The following is a 26,106-nucleotide window of genomic DNA, read 5'->3' on the forward strand; positions in this document are numbered from 1 at the left end:
GGCTGGAGGTATATTAGACAGTCATTCAATATCAATTTTACTGCAGGCCAGTGTAGTACAGGCCCCAAACATTAGTCATTTAACGGACAGAAAAGAACAAGTAATTATGTGGCTGGAGGTATATTAGATGGTCATTGGATATCAATTTTACTACAGGCCAGTGAAGTAGAGGCCCCAAACATTAGGCATTCACCGGACAGAAAATAACAAGTTCAATGCGTCTTGTGGGACCACGCGCTTATTGACAAATTTCAGGATAACCACTCCAAATTAGAACCATCTACTTTTGCATATACAGGTAAAATGTTAGTTTCCACAGACAACTTCCCTCTCCTCTCTTTTCTGTGGAGTATCAAAAACCGCACCAATAGTGAAGCACTGCTGTCATTAACCCCATGTACTCCTGGTATTATACTCACAAGCACACAAGGATATATAAGCACATCAGATGAAGGCCATCATTGGGAACTCCTCTAGCTCTCTTCTTCCCATAAATCATTCTGCAGAAAATTTGCTATGATAGTGAAGCACTGTCACCAATGTGCATATAAATAGATTTTAATATACTCACAAACGTCAGTAAAAATACTGGCAAATCAGACAAAATAAAGCACAGCAATCTTGTGCACGCCCGACCCGGGTTTCGCTCCAAGCTTCGTCAGGGGCATACATCTTAATTATCCGCACCAGTGTTTAAATATCCACCCAGTTCCCCTCCCCTTTCTGCCAGTATTAATCATAAAAACAGTATATGAAACCTCCATAATATTATACAACAAACTACAACAAGAATTAAAACATATCCTCTCATTTTCATACCACCCGCCGCTGTTTTTCTTTTTCGGCCACTACACTTCCATTCATAAAATTGCTCCACTACGTAATAACCCAATCAGGTTGATCACGTGGTTTCTATCCAACAATCATAGTCAGGTGGACCGTTCCAAATCTATTGTTGTCCATATTTCAACTTACAAAGCACCTCCATCCTCAGGCAAGCTTTTAGATCGAATTCCACATTTACTACCTGGGGCTGGATCGTATCTAATTCGTAGATCCTCTTTACTTCTTTGCAATCTATCTTCGCCACAGAATCTCCCTCGATATCCTACCCTCAGGCAATTCGCCTTCACTAGTTCAATTCCCACAAAGGTAAGTCCCCTTGGTTTTTTTTTTATGAACATTTTTATAATGTAGCGATACTTCATGGGTCTCTAATCCTATTCTGATGTTCCTAATATGTTCTTGTATACGCGTTTTTAACTTCCGCATGGTGCAGCCCACATACAGGAGGCCACACGGGCACTCCAGCTTGTAGACCACTCCTGCGGTTTCGCATGTAATATTCCCCTTGATTTTGAAATCCTCGTTTCTTTTATTAGAATGGACAGTTGTCACCCTACACTGTCTATTGTTCTTATTTCTGTTTTTACATGGGAGACAAAAACCCACACCAGGAGAAGTTTTCTCCTCCTTTCCTCATATCATCTAAGGGAATGGCACTATGCACCAGATGGTTTCCAAGATTAGAAGCTCTTTTAAAAATAATATCCGGTCGTTCAGGGATTTCTTTTCCTAATACAGAGTCATTCTTTAGCACTGCCCAATTTTTTCTAATGGCTTTTTTGATAATGCCAGCATGCGTGCTATATTGTGTGAGGAACGTGAAGCGAAAATCTTTGTTTATCCTTTTGACTCCTTCTTTTCCTGTTAGGTTTCCCTCTTGTTCTATATTTCTACTACAGCTTATTAACTCATCCCTCTTACATCCCTTTTCCACAAATCTCTCCTGAATAATCTGACTCTGTTCACTGAACGTGGTTACATCTGTGCAGTTGCGGGAAATTCTTTTTATCTGCCCCCTCGGGATGTTCCGTAACCAGGGACTGTAATGGCAGCTATTCATATCAATGTAGCCATTTACATCAGTCTCCTTGAAGAAGGTTTTAGTTTTAAAAATCCCTCCCTCAATGAAGATCGTCAAATCCAAGAAATTAACCGCTTCATTACTAATACTACTGGTAAACTTCAATTTCCATTCGTTTATATTCAATTCCCTAATGAATTCCTCTAGTCCCTGCCTCTCTCCTTCCCATATCAACAGGCAGTCGTCGATATACCGGTGCCATATAATCAATTTGCCTGATGGTGTAATTTTGGACAGCCATGGGTTAATCTTTTCTTTCTCCCAAAATGACATGTACAGATTCGCAAAACTGGGGGAGAATTTTGCCCCCATCGCGGTCCCAACCCTCTGCAGATAATATTTATTCCCAAACCAGAAATAATTATGATCCAGACAATATGCAACACAATCCCATCTTTGTGTCCCCTCAACAACAGTCTATCTAACTCCATTTTATATCCATGCAATGGGTTCTTATTTAGGACTATATATGTTTCCTTCTCCTATAATTGTCTCTGTAATTCAGCCTCATATTTTTTTACATCCATTATCACAAGCCCTCCCCTTTTATCCGCTGGTTTTATTATTATGTCCCAATTGTTTTCCAAATTTCTTAAACATCATTTTATTCCTTTGTCAGATTATACTGTCTCGGTTTTGAATCAATCTTATCCAACTCCTTTAGTACCCCTGTCTTGAATGCTTCTATGCATTCATTGTTCTTGTTTTTTGGGAAAAACTTTGTTTTCTCCTGCAACTGTGTGTGAATTATCCCATTATCCTGTTCGGCAGTCCTCAACAGGGATGCTTGATTGTTAATACAATATTTGGCGATATTAAGCTTTCTAACATATTTGTGGACATCTAAAAACGTTGTGGCGATGTAGGTGGAAGCGGCGGTGGAGGAGGAGAAGGTAGCAAAGACTGTCTTTTTTTCTTTCCTTTATTTATTTTTTATAAATTTGGGAAGGCCACAAAACATTGGGAAATGGAAAAGAGAATGCAAAGAGAAAGTGCGCTGGAGTATAACAATGGCTAGGTGCGACTGGTATACTTGTCTAATCAGCACAAGGTACGGACAAGTCCTGTGGGATCCATGCCTGGTTCATTTTAATGATCGTGAGCTTGTCCACGTTGGCTATGGACAGGCGGCTGCGCTTGTCTGTGATTACCCCCCCCCCCTGCCATGCTAAACACACGTTCAGACAATAGACTGGCCGCAGGGCAGGACAGGCCAGCACCTCCAAGGCGTAAAGGGCAAGCTCAGGCCATGTGCCCAATTTGGAGACCCAGAAGTTGAATGGAGCAGACCCGTCATTCAGTACGTGTAGGCGTGTGCACACATACTGCTCCACAATGTTGCTGAAATGCTGCCTCCTGCTAAGACGATCCATATCAGCTGGTGGTGCTGGTTGTTGTGGCGTGCTGACAAAGCTTTTCCACATTTCAGTCATGCTAACCCTTACTTTTTAGGTGCTGGCAGTGCCCCAGCGTTGGGGGACTTCTTCCTCCTCCTCTGCCATTACCTTGTGCTTCCACTGAGCACCAGCTGTCAGGTGGGAATGCCATCGCAGGGCGCGCATATGTGTTAGGCTGCCCAGGGGCAACGAAAAGCTGTTGTCTGTGGGAGGTGTATCGTCTGTGTCCTCTGTATCCCCCCAGCCACGCTCCAGTGATATCCATGAGCTGCTTTGGGTGCCACCCTGCTGTGAACACGGTTCTTCCTCATGATCATCCTCCTCCTCCTCACCCTGCAGAACTGTGCCCTGGCTGGACAGTGGTGTACCTGGCCTCTCTTGGTGCAGGAACCCACCCTCCAAGCCACTTGTGAATGACTGACCTGATAACCGTGGAAATGATCCCTCTTTCTCCATCTCCTCCTCCTGTGCCACATCCTCTTCTATCATCGCCCAAAGCGTTTTTTCAAGGAGACATGGAGACAAAGGAGAAGTGGGATAGTAACTCTGAGTACTGTGTCATCAGCACTAGCCATGTTGGTGGAGTACTTGAAACAGCGCAACCTGGCACACACGTCCTGCATGGAGGCTCACTTGTTGGTAGTGAAGTGGTGCTGTTCCGCAAAGCGACTCACCCGTGCGTGCTGCAGCTGAAACTCCACTATCGCCTGCTGCTGCTCACACAGTCTGGCCAGCATGTGCAAGGTGGAGTTACACCTTGTGGGTATGTCGCATATGAGGCGGTAAGCGGGAAGGCTGAAGTTACGCTTCAGCGCAGACAGGTGAGCAGCAGCAGAGTGAGAACACTGAGCGCGCACAGACATCCCGACTTTCTGCAGCAGCTCTGACATATCGGGGTAATTTTTCAGGAACCACCAAATTCAGCACATGCGCCAGGCAGGGGATGTGTCAAACTGGCTAGCCCCAGAGCTGCTACGAGATTTCGCCCGATATTGCACACCAGCAGGCCAGGCTACAGGCTCAGTGGCACCAACCACTCTGTTGTTGAAGGCCCGTCCACAGCTCCTGCACGGTGTGTTTTTTTTTTTTTCCCCAAACAGATAAGTTTCAAAAAAGCCTGCTGTCGTTTCCCCCTTGCTGTGCTGAAGTTGGTGGTGAAGGTGTTACGCTGACCGGATAAGGAGGTGGTAGAGAAGGAAGAGGAGTAGGAGGCAACGAGAAATGCCCTGCAATCCTTGGTGGTGGTAGGACATGCGCCAAACTGCTATCCACCTCAGGCCCACCCGCCACTAAATTTACCCAGTGTGCAGTTAGGGAGATATAACGTCCCTGCCTGTGCTTACTGGTCCACGTATCGGTAGTTATGTGGACCTTGCCACAGATGGCGTTGCACAGTGAACACCTGATTTTGTCTGCCACATGGTTGTGCAGGGCGGGGATGGCTCGCCTGAAAAAGGAGTGGTGGCTTGGAACCATGTACTGTGGGACAGCCACCTTAACATCCTCCACATCATCTTCCATCCACTCTTCCTTCCTGCCCTTCTTGCCAGTCTGCACATAGCAGAAAGCCGCAACAGTTTGCACCTGTGTTTCGTCATCATCATCAGAGACATGCTGCAGTGGTCTTCCCATGTCCACACCTTGAAACATAAGTGGCTAGTAATCAGTGCCCACAGAAACCCCGCCAGCAGAGTCATCAAAAAGCATAAGAGACTGCTGCATGACTTGGGGCTCAGACTGCTTGGCTGATTTGCAAGGGGGTGAGGTGAAAGAGAGATGTCAATGGGCTGCAGGCGCCAACTCTGCGCTTTCAGCAGGGGACTGTGTGGGAGACAATTTTAAGGAACTGGAGGCACTGTCAGCCATCCAATCTACTACTGCCTCTACTTGTTCTGGCCTCACCATTCGTACACCGGCATTCAGGCCTACAAAATGACGATGAACGTCTTGTCGCCTACGTGCACCTGAGGAAGGTGTTTTATTTGGGCGTGTAGCTGGCACAAATCGACCACATCCTCTTCCTGCAACAGGAGCTCCACCAGCACCAGCAGCACCATGACCAGAGCCACGTCCATTATTTGATGCTTTCCTCATTCTTTGAGGTCACCCACTGAACTAACAGACAGATTAACTATATAAATTTCCCTGTCACATATGCAGTGCACGTGTACCTCACACTAAAAATAGGTATATGTCATCGGCCGAGCTAACAGACAGATTAGCTATATTAATTTCCCTGTCACGTATAAAGTGCACGTGTATCTCACACCAAAAATGGGTATATGTCACCGGCCGAATTATCTATATTCATTTCCCTGTCACGTATGCAGTGCAGATGTACCGCACACCAAAAATGGGAATATGTCACCCACTGAACTAACAGACAGATTAACTATATTAATTTCCCTGTCACATATGCAGTGCACGTGTATCTCACACCAAAAATGGGCATATGTCACCAGCCGAACTAACAGTCAGATTAACTATATTAATTTCCCTGTCACGTATAAAGTGCACGTGTAAAGCTGATGTATTGCACCCACAAAAAAATCATTATAGGTCACCCACAAAACAAATAGCTAGATTCCTAACACTCTCTCTCGCTTAAGCTGCCTGCTTTCTGTCTCTGCACTACTCAGAGCTGATGGGCGATGCTACACGTGATCCAGCTTGTATAGAGGCTAGGTCACATGATGCACCGGCCAATCACAGCCATGCAATTACAAGGCATGGCTGTTATGGCTTCTAAGTGCCAACAGCTTAAAAGATTTTTGATTGGCTGTCCTGCAGCCTTTCAAAAGCTTTATTAAATGCCCGAACTCAAACTTTTCCTGCAAAGTTCAGGTTCGGGTCCAGGTACCTGAACTCGCAAAGTTCAGTACGGACCCAAAATTAACAGTTTGGGTTCACTCAACACTAATTCTTAAATAAATGACAAAAAATGCAGTCTATAACTATATCCAGAACAAAAAAAAAATGCTAAGACCGACAACACAGCAGCCACCCCATATAACAACAGAGCCCGGAGCTCCTCCTTGTCGACATGAGCATGGATTAAATTGTTTTACTAGCGTTGTGAGATCTTATAAGTAACTGTCGCATTTGCAAGACTGAATAGTGGGCAAGATTGGAGCTCATCCATATCCCCAAGACCTGACAGAACTTCTCAGGATGTTGCCCATGCTTGAATATTAATGCCTCGAATGGGATAACTTGATTTAGATGTGACATTCAAATTGCTAGGGAAGGAGCTACAGGTTTGTACCGTTTAAGGCCTATACATTTTCTATATAAAAATAACATTTCTTTAAGAAATATCTCCTCATGGTACAATCACTCTATTTTAGATAGGATACCCAGAAGACATCTTAAAGGGGTACCCACAAGATGCCTGGCTAGAAAGACTAACAGGAAACCAACCACTTCCAGTCCAGAAGCGAGAAATCAGAGAGTGATAATCATTATTGCTCAGTTATACATCAGAAGGCATCATTAGGCAGCAGGTCCTACAATGAGGCTCCACATCTGCTACAATCTAAACACTAAAATGGCTTCTTTCCTGAGTGAGTTCTCTGATGTTTAGCAAGAGTTGCTATTTGACTAAAACATTTCCCACATTCAAGACATGAATATGGCTTCTCCCCTGTGTGAGTTCTCTGATGTGAAACAAGATTTGATTTCAGTGTAAAACACTTCCCACATTCTAAGCACGAAAATGGCTTCTCCCCTGTGTGAATTCTCTGATGTGAAACAAGATGTGATTTCAGTGTAAAACATTTCCCACATTCTGAGCATGAAAATGGCTTCACTCCTGTGTGAACTCTCTGATGTCTAATAAGATGTGATTTATGACAAAAACATTTCCCACATTCTGGGCATAAAAATGGCTTCTCTCCTGTGTGAGTTCTCTGATGTAAAACAAGTTGTGATTTCAGTCTAAAACGTTTCCCACATTCTGAGCATGAATATGGCTTCTCCCCTGTGTGAGTTCTCTGATGCTGATTTAAACTGGACTTACGGGTAAAACCTTTCCCACATTCCAAACATGGAAATGGTCTCTCCCCTGTGTGAATTCTATTATGTCCAAGTAGAATTAATTTGTTGGTAAAAGATTTTCCACTTTCACAGCATGAAAATGACCCTTTCTCTGTATGATTTCTCTTCTGCAAAGATTTAGATTCCTTTTTCAACTGTTTCTCACATGGAAATATTTTCCCACGTTTCTGTTTCTTTCTTGTTTTGCCAGTCCGTGATTGACTAGTGGAAGGTTTCATATGATCTCCGCTGTGGAGGACTGAGGGTCCATTAGGAGTTATTGAATCATGTGTGGTATGGTTATCTTCTACTTCATGATAGGAAGATAAATGGAGTCGCTTATGGTAGACTCTAATCCCGTCTTCACCTGGAAAATGAAACAAAATTTCTTCCCTAAAGCAATTGTATATACAGACGTGGACAAAATTGTTGGTACCCTTTGGTCAATGAAAGAAAAAGTCACAATGGTCACAGAAATAACTTTAATCTGACAAAAGTAATAATAAATTAAAATTCTATAAATGTTAACCAATGAAAGTCAGACATTGTTTTTCAACCATGCTTCAACAGAATTATGTAAAAAAATAAACTCATGAAACAGGCATGGACAAAAATGATGGTACCCCTAGAAAACACAGAACATAATGTGACCAAAGGGACATGTTAATTCAAGGTGTGTCCACTAATTAGCATCACAGGTGTCTACAACCTTGTAATCAGCCATTGGGCCTATATATATGGCTCCAGGTAATCACTGTGTTGTTTGGTGATATGGTGTGTACCACACTCGACATGGACCAGAGGAAGCAAAGGAAAGAGCTGTCTCAAGAGATCAGAAAGAAAATTATAGACAAGCATGTTAAAGGTAAAGGCTATAAGACCATCTCCAAGCAACTAGATGTTCCTGTGAGTACAGTTGCACATATTATTCATAAGTTTAAGATCCATGGGACTGTAGCCAACCTCCCTGGACGTGGCCGCAGGAGGAAAATTGATGACAAATCTAAGAGACGGATAATCCGAATGGTAACAAAAGAGCCTAGAAAGACTTCTAAAGAGATTCAAGGTGAACTTCATGCTCAAGGAACATCAGTGTCAGATCGCACCATCCGTCGTTGTTTGAGCCAAAGTGGACTACATGGGAGACGACCAAGGAGGACACCATTGTTGAAAACGAATCATAAAAAAGCAAGACTGGAATATGCCAAACTACATGTTGACAAGCCACAAAGCTTCTGGGAGAATGTCCTGTGGACAGATGAGACAAAAATCGAAGTTTTTGCCAAGGCACATCAGCTGTATGTTCACAGACGAAAAAATGAAGCATATCAAGAAAAGAACACTGTCCCTACTGTGAAACATGGAGGAGGCTCTGTTATGTTCTGGGGCTGCTTTGCTGCGTCTGGCACAGGGTGTCTTGAATCTGTGCAGGGTACAATGAAATCTCAAGACTATCAAGGAATTCTAGAGAGAAATGTACTAGCCAGTGTCAGAAAGCTTGGTCTCAGTCGCAGGTCATGGGTCTTGCAACAGGACAATGACCCAAAACACACCGCTAAAAACACCCAAGAATGGCTAAGAGGAAAAAATTGGACTATTCTAAAGTGGCCTTCTATGAGCCCTGACCTCAATCCTATTGAGCATCTTTGGAAGGAGCTGAAACATGCAGTCTGGAAAAGGCACCCTTCAAACCGGACACAACTGGAGCAGTTTGCTCATGAGGAGTGGGCCAAAATACCTGCTGAGAGGTGCAGATGTCTCATTGACAGTTACAGGAAGCGTTTGATTGCAGTGATTGCCTCAAAAGGTTGCGCAACAAAATATTAAGTTAGGGGTACCATCATTTTTGTCCATGCCTGTTTCATGAGTTTATTTTTTTACATAATTCTGTTGAAGCATGGTTGAAAAACAATGTCTGACTTTCATTGGTTAACATTTATAGAATTTTAATTTATTATTACTTTTGTCAGATTAAAGTTATTTCTGTGACCATTGTGACTTTTTCTTTCATTGACCAAAGGGTACCAACAATTTTGTCCACGTCTGTATATATATTTTTTAGTGATCAATTACCTTCATTGAGACAAGATCAAGACAGGAAAAAAGTAAATATGAAATGTAAGAGAACTTTTAGTAAGTAAATCACATGCAATGAAAGATCATAGAAAACATCATACTTTTCAGAAGTTCTCTGTCTGCAAGGCTCCCAGGATATAATCCCTTAAAGTGATGGCGACTGTTGTTTCTATCCAGACCAGACAGTGCAATACGTCCCAAATAGTGATCAGTGAATCGACCTTCAGATCCAAGATCTGAAGTTGATTTGCTTTGTACAGCATTTAAAACAAAGTTTTAAGCGAATCAACTTTGGATCTTGGATCCGAAGATTGATTTGCTCAACTAGTCCCAATGTCAGAGAACAGAAGTTCCAGAAATTCAACAGGTACCCCACCAAAATGTATATAGTGGATCTCAGATATAGTAGATGTATGTAGTAGATATAGTATAGTAGATATATAATGGCAGTTTTAGGGCACAACAACGATCGATCTATCGGATGATATTGGATGATAACATGAGTGTGAATTAGGAATAGATTGTGAATTGTGAATAACATATAAAATGCAATACAGCGGTAGATTGGAATCTGTACCAAGATAATAATCTGTATCAAAATAATGCATTTAATTCCACCTCCCGATGATAGGGTTCCTGTATATAGACTGGGTGACGGTAAAGACAAAAGAATAACAAAGGTGCAAATTGCTCGGGGTGCTTTGTGCTGCTGGTAACTAAGATCCACATCCTTGACTTGTAAAATGCTTATAGAAAGCTAAATATCTCCAAACCCACAGTTTAAACCAGATTCATAAATTTTCTGCGTCTCCGCCCAAGACATGCAGATCTTTGGCACAACTAGCATGATGGTGTTCGGAATGAAAAGACGTGGACACTGAACTAAATAAATTTCCAACCAACCCCCCGCCGGCTATCACATGTTAACAGTTCATTAATAACCCAGTTAAACTTATTAGTAGTTGATGATTTTGAGCTCATTTAAAAAATAAATAAAATGACTCCACCACCCGATGTCATTAGATACAGAGCACACAGTAAGTGCTTATCATGATGTACAAAGCTTTTCGAAAGCCTTCAGCCCTTTTCACTTTTTTCATATTTCATTATGTTGCGGACTTCCTGCATTATTCTCCGCTCAATACCCCATAATGACAAGTATAAGTCATGGGAGGCACTTACTGTGTCATCTGTGCCCAGCTACCCCCCTCCTTCCACACCTTCTGCAGAGAATGAAGCCTGTGAGAAGGATACCACCGCTCCGTCACCCATTCATACACTGTAGGACGCCTCTCACAATCCTGGTATCTGGTGAGTAAGGGAGCTTGCAGGTTAAAGGGGCTCTCCAGAATATATCTTTATCCGGCCTTCTTATTTTTCGAAGAATAACAGGACAATGTAAAAAAAAAACTCTACTGGCAAAGGAAAATTAATCTACACAGAGAGACTTGCCCAGCTGCAGCAAAGTCCTGGTTGCAGAAGGAAAGACTCTGCATAGTGTATGAACATGAGCCCTACTGCAGTGCTTGCATACGGTGGTGTTCAGTTAAATAAGCAGCGGCAGATGAGGGGGCTTTTTATTTTTTATTTTTTTTACAAATACTCTATAAAATAGAAAAAAGAGGCCCTTTATTATGTCACCATTATCCCACAAGTAATGGGACCTGAAGAACCCCATACAAGAAACAGGAAGCACCCAGAAATCTTCCATGGGCGGTACGGGGAGGCGGGTGTCCCCGAGTTGCCTGCTGCTGAAGCCATACTCACCATTATCAGGCTCTGTCTCTCTCTGCGCTGCCGTCCACATTGCTGCGCTCTTCTCCTCTTCCAGCTCTGCTGACTGTCCGCCGCTCTGCTGTGCTGCGCTGTTTCCCGATGTAAGATCTTAGGGGGTAGAAAAAAAATTTAACTATGGAAACACAAGTAGAGAACCCAAAATACATTCAATTCTTAGTGTAGACCCGCCTAAATAACACCAGACCTTAGACCCAACCTAATCAACTAAGTACTTCAGACCAGACCAATACTTTAATCAGACCTCAGACTAGGCAGTCTAAATAATCCCAGCCCCTAGCCCAAAATAAATACCCCCAAATTAGGAGAAATATTTCAAGTTTCAGTATTCATGGTTGTAACAGAAAATAATTGGCGATTTAAAAAAATTAACAAGAACCCTGTCTGCTGGATAATGTTCCCCTAACTACGAGGAGTAAATGGGCGGTAATGTCCATCAGACCGGTTTCCTATAAATAACGTATTATATAAAATACTGTCATACACTATGAAAAGGAAATGCAGCAAACTGTACCAGAGTAAAATAAAAGTTACTGCAACTTTTAGGTAATAACGAGCAGCGATGGTCAGTTTGCAGTGTTTGCCAGCGAACACATGCGGGCTGCCATCTTTAGTAAGGTAGACTCACAAGTCCGGCAATGCACAGGTAAGCTCTTACCTGTGCCTGTGCCGGTCTGAAATCAAATGCAGTCACCGGGAGCAGGCAGTTCTGATAACAGCTGCCGGGAGCCTTCATCGGGCTGTTCACGGAACTCCTGCTCCCGGTGACTGCATTTGATTTCAGACCGGCTCCCGGCACAGGTAAGGGCTTACCTGTGCATCGCCGGACGGGTGAGTCTACCTTACTAAAGATGGCAGCCCGCATGTGTTCGCTGGCAAACACTGCAAACTGACCATCACTGATGACCAGGTCCTGACCAAGAAGGAGATTTTGCCAAGTCACAGCTGAATGCTGTTTAGGACCAGACCAAATGTCCTTGCAGATGATGGGACATTTACATGGAACTGGCCATTTACCCTTCATCTTTATGACTAAGCCCTAATAGTGAAGGTTACAGGAGAAGTGGTAGATGGGACATTCAGTCACAGTCCACAAATGGACCTTCTTCAGGCACAGAAGACCACACACGGATCCAATACTTAAAATGCAATAGTGTTAAAGAGAATGTGTCATCAGAAAATGACTTATTGTTTAAATCACGTTTTTATGTTTAACTGATTTTTTTAATAATTTTTGATGATGTTATAAAATCGTGCCATTTTTGCGCTGGCCACTAAGATTACTGGCAGGATTAGAATGACAGATAAGACGGGATCCTCCATTCACAATAGGTGATCATCAAGGTTATTTATTCTTTCCTTGCACAATGACGTCTGCACAGAGCATGCCTAGAAAACTCTCGCATAGGAGTCAATGAGGTCCCCTCTTGACCATTGTGTCTATGGACCATGGGGCTGCCGTAAAGCACTTCTTTCTAAGTGCTGTTAAGAAGAGCTCAGGCAAGGTGGCCTCCCCCCATAATCATATTAAGGAAACTGAATAAATAAATCTGAAATCAGAAAATAAAAGGTTAGAAGAAAAGAATGTGTGTTACTATTTGGTTTTAACTGGTCGAAAACATTTTTGGTGACACATTTCCTTTAAGAAGCATATTTGGATCGATTTGTCTTGGGTTTATACCTAAAGGCATTATTTAGGTTCCCCCACGCCTGTTTTTCACCCCTTAAATCCTATACAGGGATCAGGACTTTGCTGCAGGGTAACCACCAGGCCGCTACCTCTTGGAGTAGTCTTTGTTCAAGTGAAGGCTGACCACGGGGGTCAAGAACTACTGGTGCAGAGCATCAATGGATCAGGCAAAACCATAGTCAGGTACAGGCAAGGGCCAAAGTAGCTTGGGCAGTCCAATAACCGGTCAAAGTCAGGGTGGGCTGCTCAGGGTGACAACAGAGATAAGGAAGACATCTGGTCAGGTAGCAAAGGGTCAAATCCAGTCACTAGTAGACTAGAACCTGTTGCTCAGGCACCTTGCCAAAGGGAAATTTGCCTTAAGTACACAAAGCTGGCCAGTCATTGGCTGAAGATTATTAGTGGCCCTTTAAAGGAAATGTTTTACCGAAAATTGTATCTGCCAGTAACAAACATCTCTTTTTTTTCTAATCTGATTTTATTTTCTGATTGTAGATTTTACTTTTACAAATTGCTTTATGGCAGCCCCATGGTCCACAGACACAAGGGTCTGGAGGGGACCTCATCGAGGTTTTTTTTTAGGCATGCTCTGTGACCTGTACAGACCTGTACAAGAGAAGTATAGATGAGCTCTGACAATCACCTATTGTGAATGGTGGAACCCGTCTTATCTATACACAGAAGTGATAGAAGTACAGGCAGGATTAGAATGAGTTAACTGCAGTAAAGTCATCTGTACAGACCAAGAAGTGGTGCCGATTATTAGACATAGGGGCTGGTGTAAAAACTGCAGGATGATTGGTTTTGGATTAAATATAAAAAGTGAAATTAACCATTTGGTGTAGGCAGAGTGGGTCAGGGCAGGATTAGGTTGCCTTCCGTAGTTGTCCCTATTTGGCCTTACCTATCTCTTAAGTCCCGGGAGGTGGAGCATCCTCCATGAGAAGAGCGATCCCTCTGGGCTGTCCCTAATAACTGGCTAGGATTCTGTAGATACAATCCTAGGCAGGTGGTGGACTGGGAAGACACTAGGGCAAATAAGCTAGTGAACCAAAAGTGTGTCCTTACACTTTTAAGTTGGATATGACGTCTAATCTCTTCAGGGGACTAAACTATAGAACCACCTATGACTAAGTCCTAACAAACAATGTCTTATATGTGATGATCAGATGATGGGGAATCTGACTCTCAGAACTGTTCTCATCTCTACAGTCATGGAAGGTCTCCAATTACCTGGTGGTGTGAGGGACTGGTGATTCTCCATCGTGACGTTCTTGTACAGATCCTTGTGTTCTTCTAAATACTCCCACTCCTCCATGGAGAAATAGACAGTGACATCCTGACACCTTATAGGAACCTGACAACACAAGGACACAGTCATTACCAGACCCCTCCCTTGGCGTTATTGCATAATGTCCCAGCATTCCCAGCAGCGCTCACCTCTCCGCTCAGCAGCTCAGTGATCCTGGTGGTAAGTTCTAGGATCTTCTGCTCATGTATCAGGGAATGAGGTGGAGGCTCGGTGATGGGGCTCTGGGTCCTGCTCCATCCTCCTGACACACGGGGTGTCACACACTCACCGGACGACTTCTTCACTACTGTGTAATCCTGTGTATGGGGAGACGCCGATCACTACAGAGATTCTAAGAATCCTTCACCTTTCCAGTCATTTCCCTGTTTTATTACTAGAGATAAGAGTAATGTCATGTGAGACTCTCACCTCTCCAGTTATCAAGGAGATGATCTCTAGGGTAAGGTCTAATATCCTTGCAGCCATGTGGTCTCTGTCCTTCTCCATCCTTGGTGGGTCCTTGATGGAAAGGACCATAGTCTCTCAAAAGAAGAGAATCCTGAACCTAAGAAAACCGAGAGAAAACAAGGAGGACTGAGAGCAAAATCATATTTGTAAGAACATTTCACATGAAGTAATGTGTTTCACAAATGAAGAATTATAAACAGACCAATGACAGAGCACAATGCAGGTGACATCTATTGAGATGTCCTGTATATAGCAGAGTCCTGATAATAATATGATATATCAGTCACCCGTCCGTCCTGCTCTACACAGGACACATTGCAGTGTATCACATACAGCAGCCAGGTCTCATCTATATGACATTTTGGCTAATGAAAGGGTTTTCTGGGAGCAGAATACTGATTACCTATCTTCAGGACAGGTCATCAATATCAGATCGGGTTCTGGAACCGGCCACTGATCAGCTGTGTGGAGGAGCTACGGCATTCTGGTGACCACTGCGGCCTCCTCACAGCTTTCCAGGTACTGCGCCGTTCATTGTATAGTGGCTGTGTCTGGTATTGCACCCCAGGCCCATTCTCTTGAGCTGCACATAGGCCATGTGACCGGCGAATGTGACGTCACTGCCCTAGGAAGAAGCTGAAGCGCTGCCTAGAGTGACATGGCCTCTCCAAACAGCTGATCTCCGGGTTTGGCAGAAGTCCGACCCCCACTGATCCAATATTGACTCGGGTACAATCAACACAGACCTGAATCTAATTCTGATTCATTGATCTCCGATGTGACAGATTCCTCTTCCTCACCACTCCGGTCAGTATTGACTGGTTGTGGCAGGAGCAGATCTGTATAATACAGACCCACAAAATCCTCGAGACTAACACTCTTTCCTCTAATCGCTGGTGTTCTGCTCCGGGGTCAGTGATGGATCCGGGGTTTGTCCTGCTGCTCGCACAGCTGCAGGTTTGTTACTATCACATGTGTGTGCAATTATTTACCCCCAACTGTGCAAACCCCAATCCCTGCGGCCATCACTGAACCCCCAATATCATCAGAATCTAATCCAAGGTAACAGCCACTCTTACAGGGGTCTGGGGGGGTCTCCTAATATTCCAGGGGGAGAGCAGACATGTCTGAGGAGAACTCCCCTCCTGACCTCCAGACTGTGTGAGCAGAGACTCTCTATGGCCGGTGCTGCCCCCTGCTGGCTGGACCTGCTATATATCACCTATAGAACCGCTCCATTCTAATAAACACAGAACCAAGACCAATAACTGACCTGCAGATCTCACCTCCTGGGGCTGCAGGACCTGCGATGACATCTCAGTCATGTGATCAGTTACAGGAGAAAAAGGTAAACATTAGTGGCTGCAGGACCTTTGATGTCACAATGGGGTCACATGACAGGAAGTGTTAAACTGTGGAAAGCATCTGCTGTTTAACTCCTCCCTTCATGTGACTGATCACATGACCATAACACCATCAAAGGTCCTGCAGTCACTAAGATTAGGGTTGAGCAAATTGGGTTCGGATTGCTGTATCTCAGGGGTGCACAACGTTTTCTGGTTGGGGACCACATTGTCAGACTGAACCAATGACAAATGCCGAAAATAAGATTTAAAGAGGAATTAACAACTGAAATACTGTATTTGTGGCATATTGGACATACAGTATACTATTAACGTCTAGTTACGGTTCCAGGACTCCCCTCTAATGGGAGAAAACATGAAAAATACATGTGAGCTGTCACAAGATATAGACATATATGTCTGTTACCAGATGGTTGGGGGCCGCACAAAATGGTATCAAGGGCCACATGTTGTGCACCCCTGCTGTATCTGAACCCGATTCTTTTAAAAACTTTGTTAAGAATATCGGCTCTGTCCTACTGTAAAATGTATTGCCTCCGCGGAGGTCTTTCCAAAGTTTCAGCAAATATTTGCGTGACTTACTTCACCTCGCCTCTATCACTGTCACTTAGTTTTTTTGCATAAATGATGGAAGGCATCTGGGGGCACTGTGGATGGCACTACTGGCACTGACTGGCAATAGGGTCACTGGATGGCATTTGGGGGGCACTGTGGATGGCATTTGGGGGACTGTTGATGGAATTTGGGGGCACTGTGGATGGCATTTGGGTGTCACTGTTATGGGGGCTCAGTATGAGTGATAGGGCTAATGCAAATGACCATGATCGTCCCAGGAATCCACGTCCCGGTCCATGTGTCTGCCACATTTCCAATCAGACCACGTAATCCACGACCAATCTGACTGTATGATAATAATGTATGATACAACCAGGGTTGCACCAGGTATTGAACTTTCAATACCCAATCGATACTTTTTCACTCAGATCGCTCTGATACCACAGCCTAGTATCTTTTAGAGAACATGGCGAGTGCCGCCCTCGATGTGCACCATGTTCTCCTGAGCCGGCACAGTTTAGAAGGAGGGAATCCCTCCCCACTGTGACATGGTCGCTACTGCCACCAATGAACAGAGAAGGGAGGGGGCTGTGAAGCTGCCACCGCCACCAACGACAATAGCACTGAGGAGGAGGGGCTGTTGACCACTGCGCCACCAATGAATAGAATTAACCCCTTAATGTTAATGTATGCGGCGGGTGACGGCTGTATCACAAAGCCGGCACCCGGCCTCAATGACAGGGCATGGCGATCCCGCAAACCCCGTCAATTACCACCTGCCGCCTAAGCTGACCTGGGGAACACAGCTGCTTTTTAGTGTGTCAATGACCCACAATATACCAGCTTTGGTGCCAGCAAGCTGATTCACTATATTTGGGTGCGACCCACTATCCTCCTTCACCCCTCAAAAAGGTCCCCTTAATAGGTTGGGGGAAACCGGACGCTGTGCATGACATATACCATAGGGATTATCCCCCATTATCCTTTTTCTCCCCCCCTCCTCCCTTTTTTTTTCTCATGGGTGACTTCTGCCCTGTTTAAATGTTAAGCAAATACATATATTTTTTTTTCTTTTAGCGTCGATTGATAGCAGTGATTATATTTATGTATCATTCATACATACGCTTGTTACTAATATTTGTTAGTCCCAGATGGCATAAACCCCCGTATCCTAAGACAGACCTTTATTTAGCGCATGGAGAGCCCCGTTATGTCACCGGATCTCCAAAAAATGCCTTTTTCCCGCGCGATTTTAGCGCAGGGCAAAGGAGAGCATCGGAGCATAAACTGCTCTGATGCCCATGTCAGGGGGGCTGCCGGGGTGAAAATGGAGGTATGACTTTAAGGACAGACAGGGAGAAAGGAATGGTGGAATATACATCATCGATAAAATCCTTACTCGCCACCTTTGGGTTGGTTTCAGGCCTTAAGAACCGTGTTATTTTGTTTTCTCGGTTATCTGCCTGTTTGGGTCATTTGGAACTTGAGACTTTGGGATGGTGGAACACATATTCGCAGATTGAAATATATGTTTCTATCACCAGATTAGTATATTTCTCGGTTGTAGTGTGATGTCAAATCTGGAGAGAAAAAAAAAGGATGTCATCCACTTAAAACATTATATAGATGTTTAGTAAATCACAGAAGAGATTGTTGACAAATTCCTGGAAGAAGGCAGAAGCGTCGCACAGGCCAAAGGGCATGAAGAGATATTCATAATGGTCATCACAGTTGTTAAACGCAGTCTTCCATTCATCTCCTTCCCAGTTACAGATAAGGTTGTATGCCCCTTGGAGGTACAACTTCTTGAATATCTGGGCATCATGCAGTCTATCAAAAAGCTTAGGAATCAGGCATAGAGGGTACTTTTTCATGACTGTGAATTTTTTCAAGCCACGATAGTCTATACATGGCTGGCGAGATCCGTCCTTTTTGGCGAAGAAGAATCCAGGTCCTGCTAATGAAGAGAATTTCTGGATGAATCACCTTGTCAAGATTCTCCTTTATGTAATCAGACAAGGTCTGTGTATCAGCCAGGAACAGCATGAAGACATGGCAACGTGGTGGAGTGGCTCCCAGTACCAGGTCGATAGGAAAGTCCTAGGAACGATATGGTGGCAGGATTTCTGCCTCCTTCTTATCAAAGACTGATGAAACTAGTGTTGGCCCTGAAGATTCTGTGGAAGATGGAAAGCATGACCAGGTAGTACAATCGTGGACAGGACAGTGTAGATGAAGCCAGGGCAGTGCAAGGAGAAGTGGAGTGATGGATATGCATTGTATATTTTCCGGGAATGCCATCTCATTGACAGCTGTCATCACCAAGGACTTTTCTAGACATAGGGTAGGTATGCGGCATTGGTTCATTGATGCCTGATGCAGGAGGTTACCTGCCGAGCCAGAGTCCAAGAAGGCCTCACAGAGTCTCATCACAAGACAGAAGTATGGGTAGAGGTAATTTTAGAGAGATCTTGTCTTCACCAAGGGTCCTCTCTCCTACCAATCCTAGACTCTGAAGCTTCCTGCTGTCATAGGACAGGTACAAACCTAGTGTGTTTTTGCTCGGCAATACATGCACAGATCATTACTGTGTTTGTGCTGGCATTTCACTTCCAACAGGCTGAAAGAGTCCACCTGTATGAGTTCCTGGGCTGGACCTGAGGGAGAAAGAGCTATGGGTACCTGAAATGATGGTGCCAGTCTGGGAGTTCTCTTTTCCTGTACAGACTTCTGAAGTGGAGATCTATCTAGCAAGAGATATCAAATCATCCAGTGGGGACAGGACGCCATGACCCACCTATGCATCTTCAATATGTCCAGACAGACCTTTCTAGAAAGCTATAACCAGGGACTTATTGTTTCAAAATAGTTAAGTGCCAAGCATGTGAAGCTGAATGGTGTACTGCCTAACTGTTGTAGTGCCCTGAAGGAGGTGTCGACCTGAAGAAGCTGCAGAAGCCATGTGACCAGGTGTCACAACCAGACATCTGAGAAGCTCTAACAGGTGCCTTTCAGAACCTCCTCCTTGAGCTATTCTTTGTTTTGGTTTTCAGTTCTTCATCTCGTTAGGCTCTCTCAGCTGTCATGTAGTTGGACTGATTGCATCCCTTTAAATTCCTCCCCATAATGCATTAGTGTGCGGCTTATACAACTTCCTGGAGTGTGTGTGCATGCTGATCCTATTTCCCAGTCTGCTACAAGATAAGTGTTACATTCTTTTGTGATTTCCTGTTTGCTGGATCCCAGGTGACCCTGACTACCTCCGTGTCTAGTGTAGGGAGCTGGTGGTCGTGTCCCCTCACTATTGTAGGGTGTTCAGGTGTTATACAGTCGAGGTACGAGGATATGCGATCATCTACCATTGGGATTTTCGCATAGGCTGAGCAGTCAGGGAGAGTGCCAGGTCTTATGCAGGGGTCTCCCTTTTGTTCTTTAGTTTTGGATCCAGTGAGTCATACATTCATTTTGCATTGTCTTGTTACCTGTACACCTTACGTGACATTATAAGCCGCCTAAACCGTCTCAAGCATGGATCCGGTTTCACTTTTGACTGAGCGCTTTCAGGGTCTTTCATTGGAGGTAGCTGATCTCCGTAAGACTCTTTTTCAGTTTCTAGTGACCGGTTCAGCTTGCATTCATGGAGTTTGTTCTGAGCCTAAGATCTCGCTCCCGGATACGTTCTCCGGGGGTAGTGAGAATTTTGTGCGTTTCAGAGAGGCTTGCAAACTCCATTTTCGCCTTCTTCCCCATTCCTCTGGTGATGAGGAACGGAGGGTGGGGATCATTATATCGCTGCTCAGGGGTAACGCTCAGTCGTGGGCCTTTTCGCTGCCGGTGGGGGCACGGCCCCTCCGTTCAGTGGATGAATTCTTTTTAGCCCTGGGTCAGATATATGATGATCCGGATCGTGTTGCTTTGGCTGAGTCTAGACTACGTCTGTTATGCCAGGGTAAACAATCCGCAGAGATATATTGCTCAGAATTTCGGAGATGGGCAGCTGATACTGGTTGGAATGATGCTGCACTCCGAAGTCAATTTTGCCATGGTCTTTCTGAGGGATTGAAAGATGCATTTGCTTTTCATGAGAGGCCTATCTCCTTGGACTCTGCTATGTCTCAGGCCGTTCGTATTGACAGGCGTCTTAGAGAGAGAGGAGAGATCTCTCCTTCCTGTCATACTCAGTCCCAGGACAGTGCAGCGGTCTCATTCTGTGCGCAGGGGTCTCAGTCGCTGTCAGCCCCTTCTGAGCAGGAGCCCATGCAGCTGGGGTTGATTGCCTCTGACAATAGAAGATTCAGCCCGCATGGGAAGGTTTGTTTTTGTTGTGGAGGTATAAATCATTTGGCAAATGTTTGTCCCTCTAGGAGATTCAGGCAGTTTTCTGGGAGTAATAAAGAAACAAAAAGGGAAAAATCTTTTAAAAATGTTCCATCTGTTACTATTGGCAGGGTTGAGGCGGAAATTGAAGGTTTTCCGTTTGCTTGTAGTTCCCGTTTTGTCCTGCTTGCCAGGGTGGCGCTAGAGAGCAAGAACATTTTTTGTGAGATTTTTGTAGATAGTGGAGCAGCTGTCAATCTCATTGATAATCATTTTGCGATAACTCATGGTTTCCAGGTATGCACTTTGGGAAAGGATATTCCTGTTTTTGCTATTGATTCCGCTCCACTTTCTCAGAAATCATTAAAGGGCATAGTTCACAATATTTGTTTTTATTGTGAGTGATGCTCATGTTGAGGATGTGTCATGTTTCGTCCTTAGCGGATTACCTACTCCTCTTGTGTTGGGGCTACCCTGGCTCACTAAACATAACCCCACCATTGATTGGCAAGCGAGGCAAATAAATGGTTGGAGTGACTTTTGCAGAGAGAATTGCCTCACGACATCTGTTTCTGAGGTTTCTACTAAGACTGTACCACCTTTTCTCTCTGAATTTTCGGATGTCTTCTCTGAGAGTGGAGTTCAGGATTTGCCCCCGCACAGGGAGTACGATTGCCCTATTAATCTCATCCCAGGCGCCAAGCTGCCTAAATCTCGTTTATACAATCTTTCCCAACCTGAAAGGCTCGCTATGCGTGCTTATATCTCTGAGAGTCTGAGAAAAGGACACATACGACCCTCGAAGTCACCTGTTGCCGCTGGTTTTTTCTTTGTTAAGAAAAAAGATGGTTCTTTAAGACCTTGTCTGGATTTCAGGGAGCTGAACAGTATCACTATTCGTGACCCTTATCCGCTTCCTCTGATCCCGGACCTGTTTAACCAGATTGTTGGGGCTAAAGTATTTTCCAAATTAGATCTAAGAGGGGCATACAACCTAGTCAGGATCAGAGAAGGAGACGAATGGAAGACGGCCTTCAATACCCCTGAGGGCCATTTTGAAAATTTGGTTATGCCTTTTGGTTTGATGAATGATCCAGCTGTTTTTCAGCATTTCGTGAACAGCATTTTTTATCATTTAATGGGAAAATTTGTATTAGTGTATTTGGATGACATTTAGATTTTTTCTCCTGATTTCAAAACTCATAAGGAACATTTACGTCAAGTCTTGCTCATCCTGCGGGAGAATAAATTATACGCGAAACTGGAAAAATGTGTGTTTGCGGTTCCAGAAATTCAATTTCTGGGGTTTCTTCTCTCCGCTTCTGGTTTTCGCATGGACCCCGAGAAGGTACGCGCTGTGCTTGAGTGGGAGCTTCCTGAGAATCAGAAGGCGCTGATGCGTTTTTTGGGCTTTGCCAATTATTACAGGAAGTTCATTTTGAATTATTCCTCTGTTGTTAAACCACTCACTGATATGACCAGAAAGGGGGTAGATTTTTCTTCCTGGTCGGTAGAGGCGCGTAAGGCCTTTTCTAATATCAAGGAGAGTTTTGCTTCCGCTCCCATCTTGGTACAACCTGATATTTCTCTACCCTTCATAGTTGAGGTTGATGCTTCTGAGGTGGGGGTGGGTGCGGTCTTGTCTTAGGGTTCCTCTCCTGCCAAATGGCGACCGTGTGCCTTTTTCTCGAAGAAACTCTCCTCCGCAGAGAGAAATTACGATGTGGGAGATAGGGAGTTGTTGGCCATCAAGTTGGCTTTTGAGGAATGGCGCCATTGGCTAGAGGGAGCCAGACACCCTATTACCGTGTTTACTGACCATAAAAATCTGGCCTACTCGGAGTCAGCCAAGCGTCTGAACCCGCGACAGGCCAGATGGTCTTTGTTCTTTTCAAGGTTTAATTTTGTTGTCACGTTCCACCCTGGGGTTAAGAATGTGAAGGCAGATGCCCTGTCACGTTGTTTTCCGGGAGGTGGGAATTTTGAAGACCCGGGTCCCATTTTGGCTGAAGGTGTGGTGGTCTCTGCTCTTTTTCCTGAATTGGAGGCAGAGGTGCAGGCAGCCCAGTCAGAGGCTCCTGATCTTTGTCCTCCTGGGAGGTTGTTTGTGCCTCTCGCTTTAAGACACAAGATTTTTAAGGAACACCACGATATGGTCCTTGCTGGGCACCCGGGGGCAAGAGCCACAGTGGATCTCATCGCTCGGAGATTCTGGTGGCCTGCGCTTCGTAAGTCGGTTGAGGGTTTTGTGGCAGCCTGCGAGACTTGCGCTCGTGCCAAAGTCCCTCATTCACGGCCTTCAGGTCCTCTCCTTCCCTTACCCATTCCTTCCCGTCCTTGGACACATCTGTCCATGGACTTCATAACGGACCTGCCTCGTTCCTCGGGGAAGACTGTGATTCTGGTGGTGGTGGACCGTTTTAGCAAAATGGTGCATTTCATCCCTTTTCCTGGCTTGCCCAATGCTAAGACACTGGCGCAGGCATTTATTGATCACATTGTCAAATTGCATGGTATTCCTTCAGACATAGTCTCTGATAGGGGCACGCAGTTTGTTTCCAGATTCTGGAAGGCTTTCTGTTCTCGCTTGGGGGTTCGGTTGTCTTTCTCTTCTGCTTTCCACCCGCAGTCGAATGGCCAGACAGAGCGCGTCAATCAGAATCTGGAGACATATCTGCGCTGTTTTGTGGCGGAGAATCAGGAGGATTGGTGTTCTTTTTTGTCTCTTGCTGAGTTTGCTTTAAATAACCGTCGTCAGGAGTCCTCTGATAAGTCACCATTTTTTGGTGCATATGGGTTTCATCCGCAGTTTGGGACTTTCTCGGGAGAGGGGTCTTCTGGTTTACCTGATGAGGACAAATTCTCCTCGTCTTTGTCATCTATTTGGCAAAAGATTCAGGATAATCTAAAGAGCATGAGTGAGAGATATAAGCGTGTGGCAGATAAGAGACGTGTGCCTGGTTGTTAGTGATCTGGTGTGGTTGTCTGCCAAGAATATCAAATTGAAGGTTCCCTCCTGGAAGTTGGGTCCTAAGTTTATTGGGCCTTATAAAATCCTGTCTGTCATCAATCCTGTTGCCTACCGTCTTGATTTTCCTCAGACTTGGAAGATCCATAATGTTTTTCATAAGTCCTTATTAAAACCTTATGTTCAACCCATTGTACCCTCGCCTTTGCCTCCTCCTCCGATTATGGTTGATGGGAATCTTGAATTTCAGGTCTCCAGGATTGTGGATTCTCGTGTTGTCCGCGGTTCTCTCCAGTACCTCGTTCATTGGGAGGGTTATGGTCCTGAGGAGAGGATGTGGGTCCCAGTGACGGACATTAAGGCCACTCATCTCATCAGGGCTTTCCATAGGTCCCATCCTGAGAAGGTGGGCTCTGAGTGTCCGGAGTCCACTCGTAGAGGGAGGGGTACTGTCACAACCAGACATCTGAGAAGCTCTGACAGATGCCTTTCAGAACCTCCTCCTTGAGCTATTCTTTGTTTTGGTTTTCAGTTCTTAATCTCGTTAGCCTCTCTCAGCTGTCATGTAGTTGGACTGATTGCATCCCTTTAAATTCCTCCCCATAATGCATTAGTGTGCGGCTTATACAACTTCCTGGAGTGTGTGTGCATGCTGATCCTATTTCCTAGTCTGCTACAAGATAAGTGTTACATTCTTTTGTGATTTCCTGTTTCCTGGATCCCAGGTGACCCTGACTCCCTCCGTGTCTAGTGTAGGGAGCTGGTGGTCGTGTCCCCTCACTATTGTAGGGTGTTCAGGTGTTATACAGTTGAGGTACGAGGATATGCGATCATCTACCATTGGGATTTTCGCATAGGCTGAGCAGTTAGGGAGAGTGCCAGGTCTTATGCAGGGGTCTCCCTTTTGTTCCTTAGTTTTGGATCCAGTGAGTCATACATTAATTTTGCATTGTCTTGTTACCTGTACACCTTCCGTGACACCAGGCTCCTAAAAATCATTGCAGAATATAGTCAAAAAGTCACACAGGTTGTAAGTTAGTGTGTTATTGTGCTCCAATAGGGGTTTAGCCCAGGCAGTGAGGAGGAAAACCAGAAATGCAACTTTGGACTGGTCAGTGGGAAACTGGTGAGAGAGCAGTTCAAAGGGTATAGTATACTGCTTGAGGGACCTACACATTCTTCGGGTCCCTATCATAACGAGGAGGCAAAGACAGATACAAACTGGAACCACCAGAGACAGTGACTTGCGGAGGAGTCAGGACTGCTGTGTCTGGAGTCAGGACAGTTGTGTCTGGAGGTTGCGGTACTATAGTGACAGTAGTCAAGGCATCCAAAAATATTATACATATAAGACAGGAGCTGATCCTGGTATCTGTGCTGGTCCTCCGGATCCTTGAATACTTTAGGCAGACCCATCCAGGGAGGCCAACGGGCTCCATTGCATAAGCAAACTGTTACAGCAATCGATGTGGATCTGACTTAGGACTAAGCCTAAGGGCATCATCCTGGTGGTTCCCTGGTTTTCATCCTTTAACCCCTATAAAATAATCTGGACTTCGCTGTAGTGAATGCACAAGGCCCCTACCTCATGGAGTAGTCTCTGTGTGGTTTGGCTGCCAAGGGGACACTGTGCCATAGCACCAAAGGTGCAGGCAAAGCTTTATTTAGTAAAAGGCAAAGCACAGGTGAGGCAGAGCAAATCCATAAAACTGTTCAAAGCTCAGGGCAGGCAGCAAAGGTCAACATAGTAATTAAGCACAGGTCAGGCCAGGCAGAGGAGAATCATAATCAGTAAACAGGCATTGGTTAGAACATGGGCAGACAAATAGTTTGGCAGGATTAGCAGACCAGATAAACTTATTGTTCAGGCATCCTTCTACTGCAAAAGCAGCCAGAAGTATCAGAGGGCTGCCACCCATAAGCTATTGAAAACTGGGATGTGCATACCGCCCCTTTTAGAGCTGAGGAAAGCATGTCCTAAATGCAAAAGGATAAGGCCTAGCTGGCAAGTGCAGGCTATGGCCTTCCAGAGGGGTGGGACAGGGAACACTGGTAGCTGGACTCTGTGGAAGCTATGGGAGACTCATAGGCCTGGTCCATTGAAGATTCAGTGGGTGGTTGAGTGGAGCGGCACCCATGCCTGCCCAGTAAAGCAGGATGGGGGGCGGACACGGGCCACCAACATATCAACTTAGCGTTTTGCCTCTTTGATATGCAAAAATAG

General features: G+C 44.8%; 1 protein-coding gene and 1 long non-coding RNA gene across 3 annotated transcripts in view; both read right to left on the reverse strand.

Moving 5' to 3' along the window:
* Positions 1–6,255: 6,255 nt before the first annotated feature.
* The window catches only part of LOC122934756 (zinc finger protein OZF-like), a 225,322-nt gene continuing 205,471 nt past the window's right edge, over positions 6,256–26,106 (reverse strand). Inside the window, exons 6-8 of one of the 2 annotated variants that reach the window (XM_044290442.1) lie at positions 14,153–14,276; positions 11,203–11,319; positions 6,256–7,726 (exon numbers count right to left, since the gene is read on the reverse strand). In XM_044290442.1, coding sequence (XP_044146377.1) covers positions 6,867–7,726; positions 11,203–11,319; positions 14,153–14,276 — 1,101 coding nt within the window. In that variant the 3' untranslated portion in view covers positions 6,256–6,866. Of the gene's footprint in view, positions 7,727–11,202; positions 11,320–14,152; positions 14,277–18,127; positions 18,178–26,106 lie in introns of those variants that run through there. The other variant, XM_044290444.1, reaches the window with a different exon arrangement.
* On the reverse strand, positions 14,500–16,026 carry LOC122934868. Its single transcript, XR_006388725.1, has 3 exons — positions 15,952–16,026; positions 14,640–14,775; positions 14,500–14,527 (listed from the first exon to the last, which is right to left on the reverse strand). It is a non-coding gene; the product is annotated as an uncharacterized LOC122934868 (long non-coding RNA).

This window comes from Bufo gargarizans, chromosome 4 (assembly GCF_014858855.1).
Source record: "Bufo gargarizans isolate SCDJY-AF-19 chromosome 4, ASM1485885v1, whole genome shotgun sequence".
In the NCBI taxonomy this organism is placed as follows: Eukaryota; Metazoa; Chordata; class Amphibia; order Anura; family Bufonidae; genus Bufo; species Bufo gargarizans.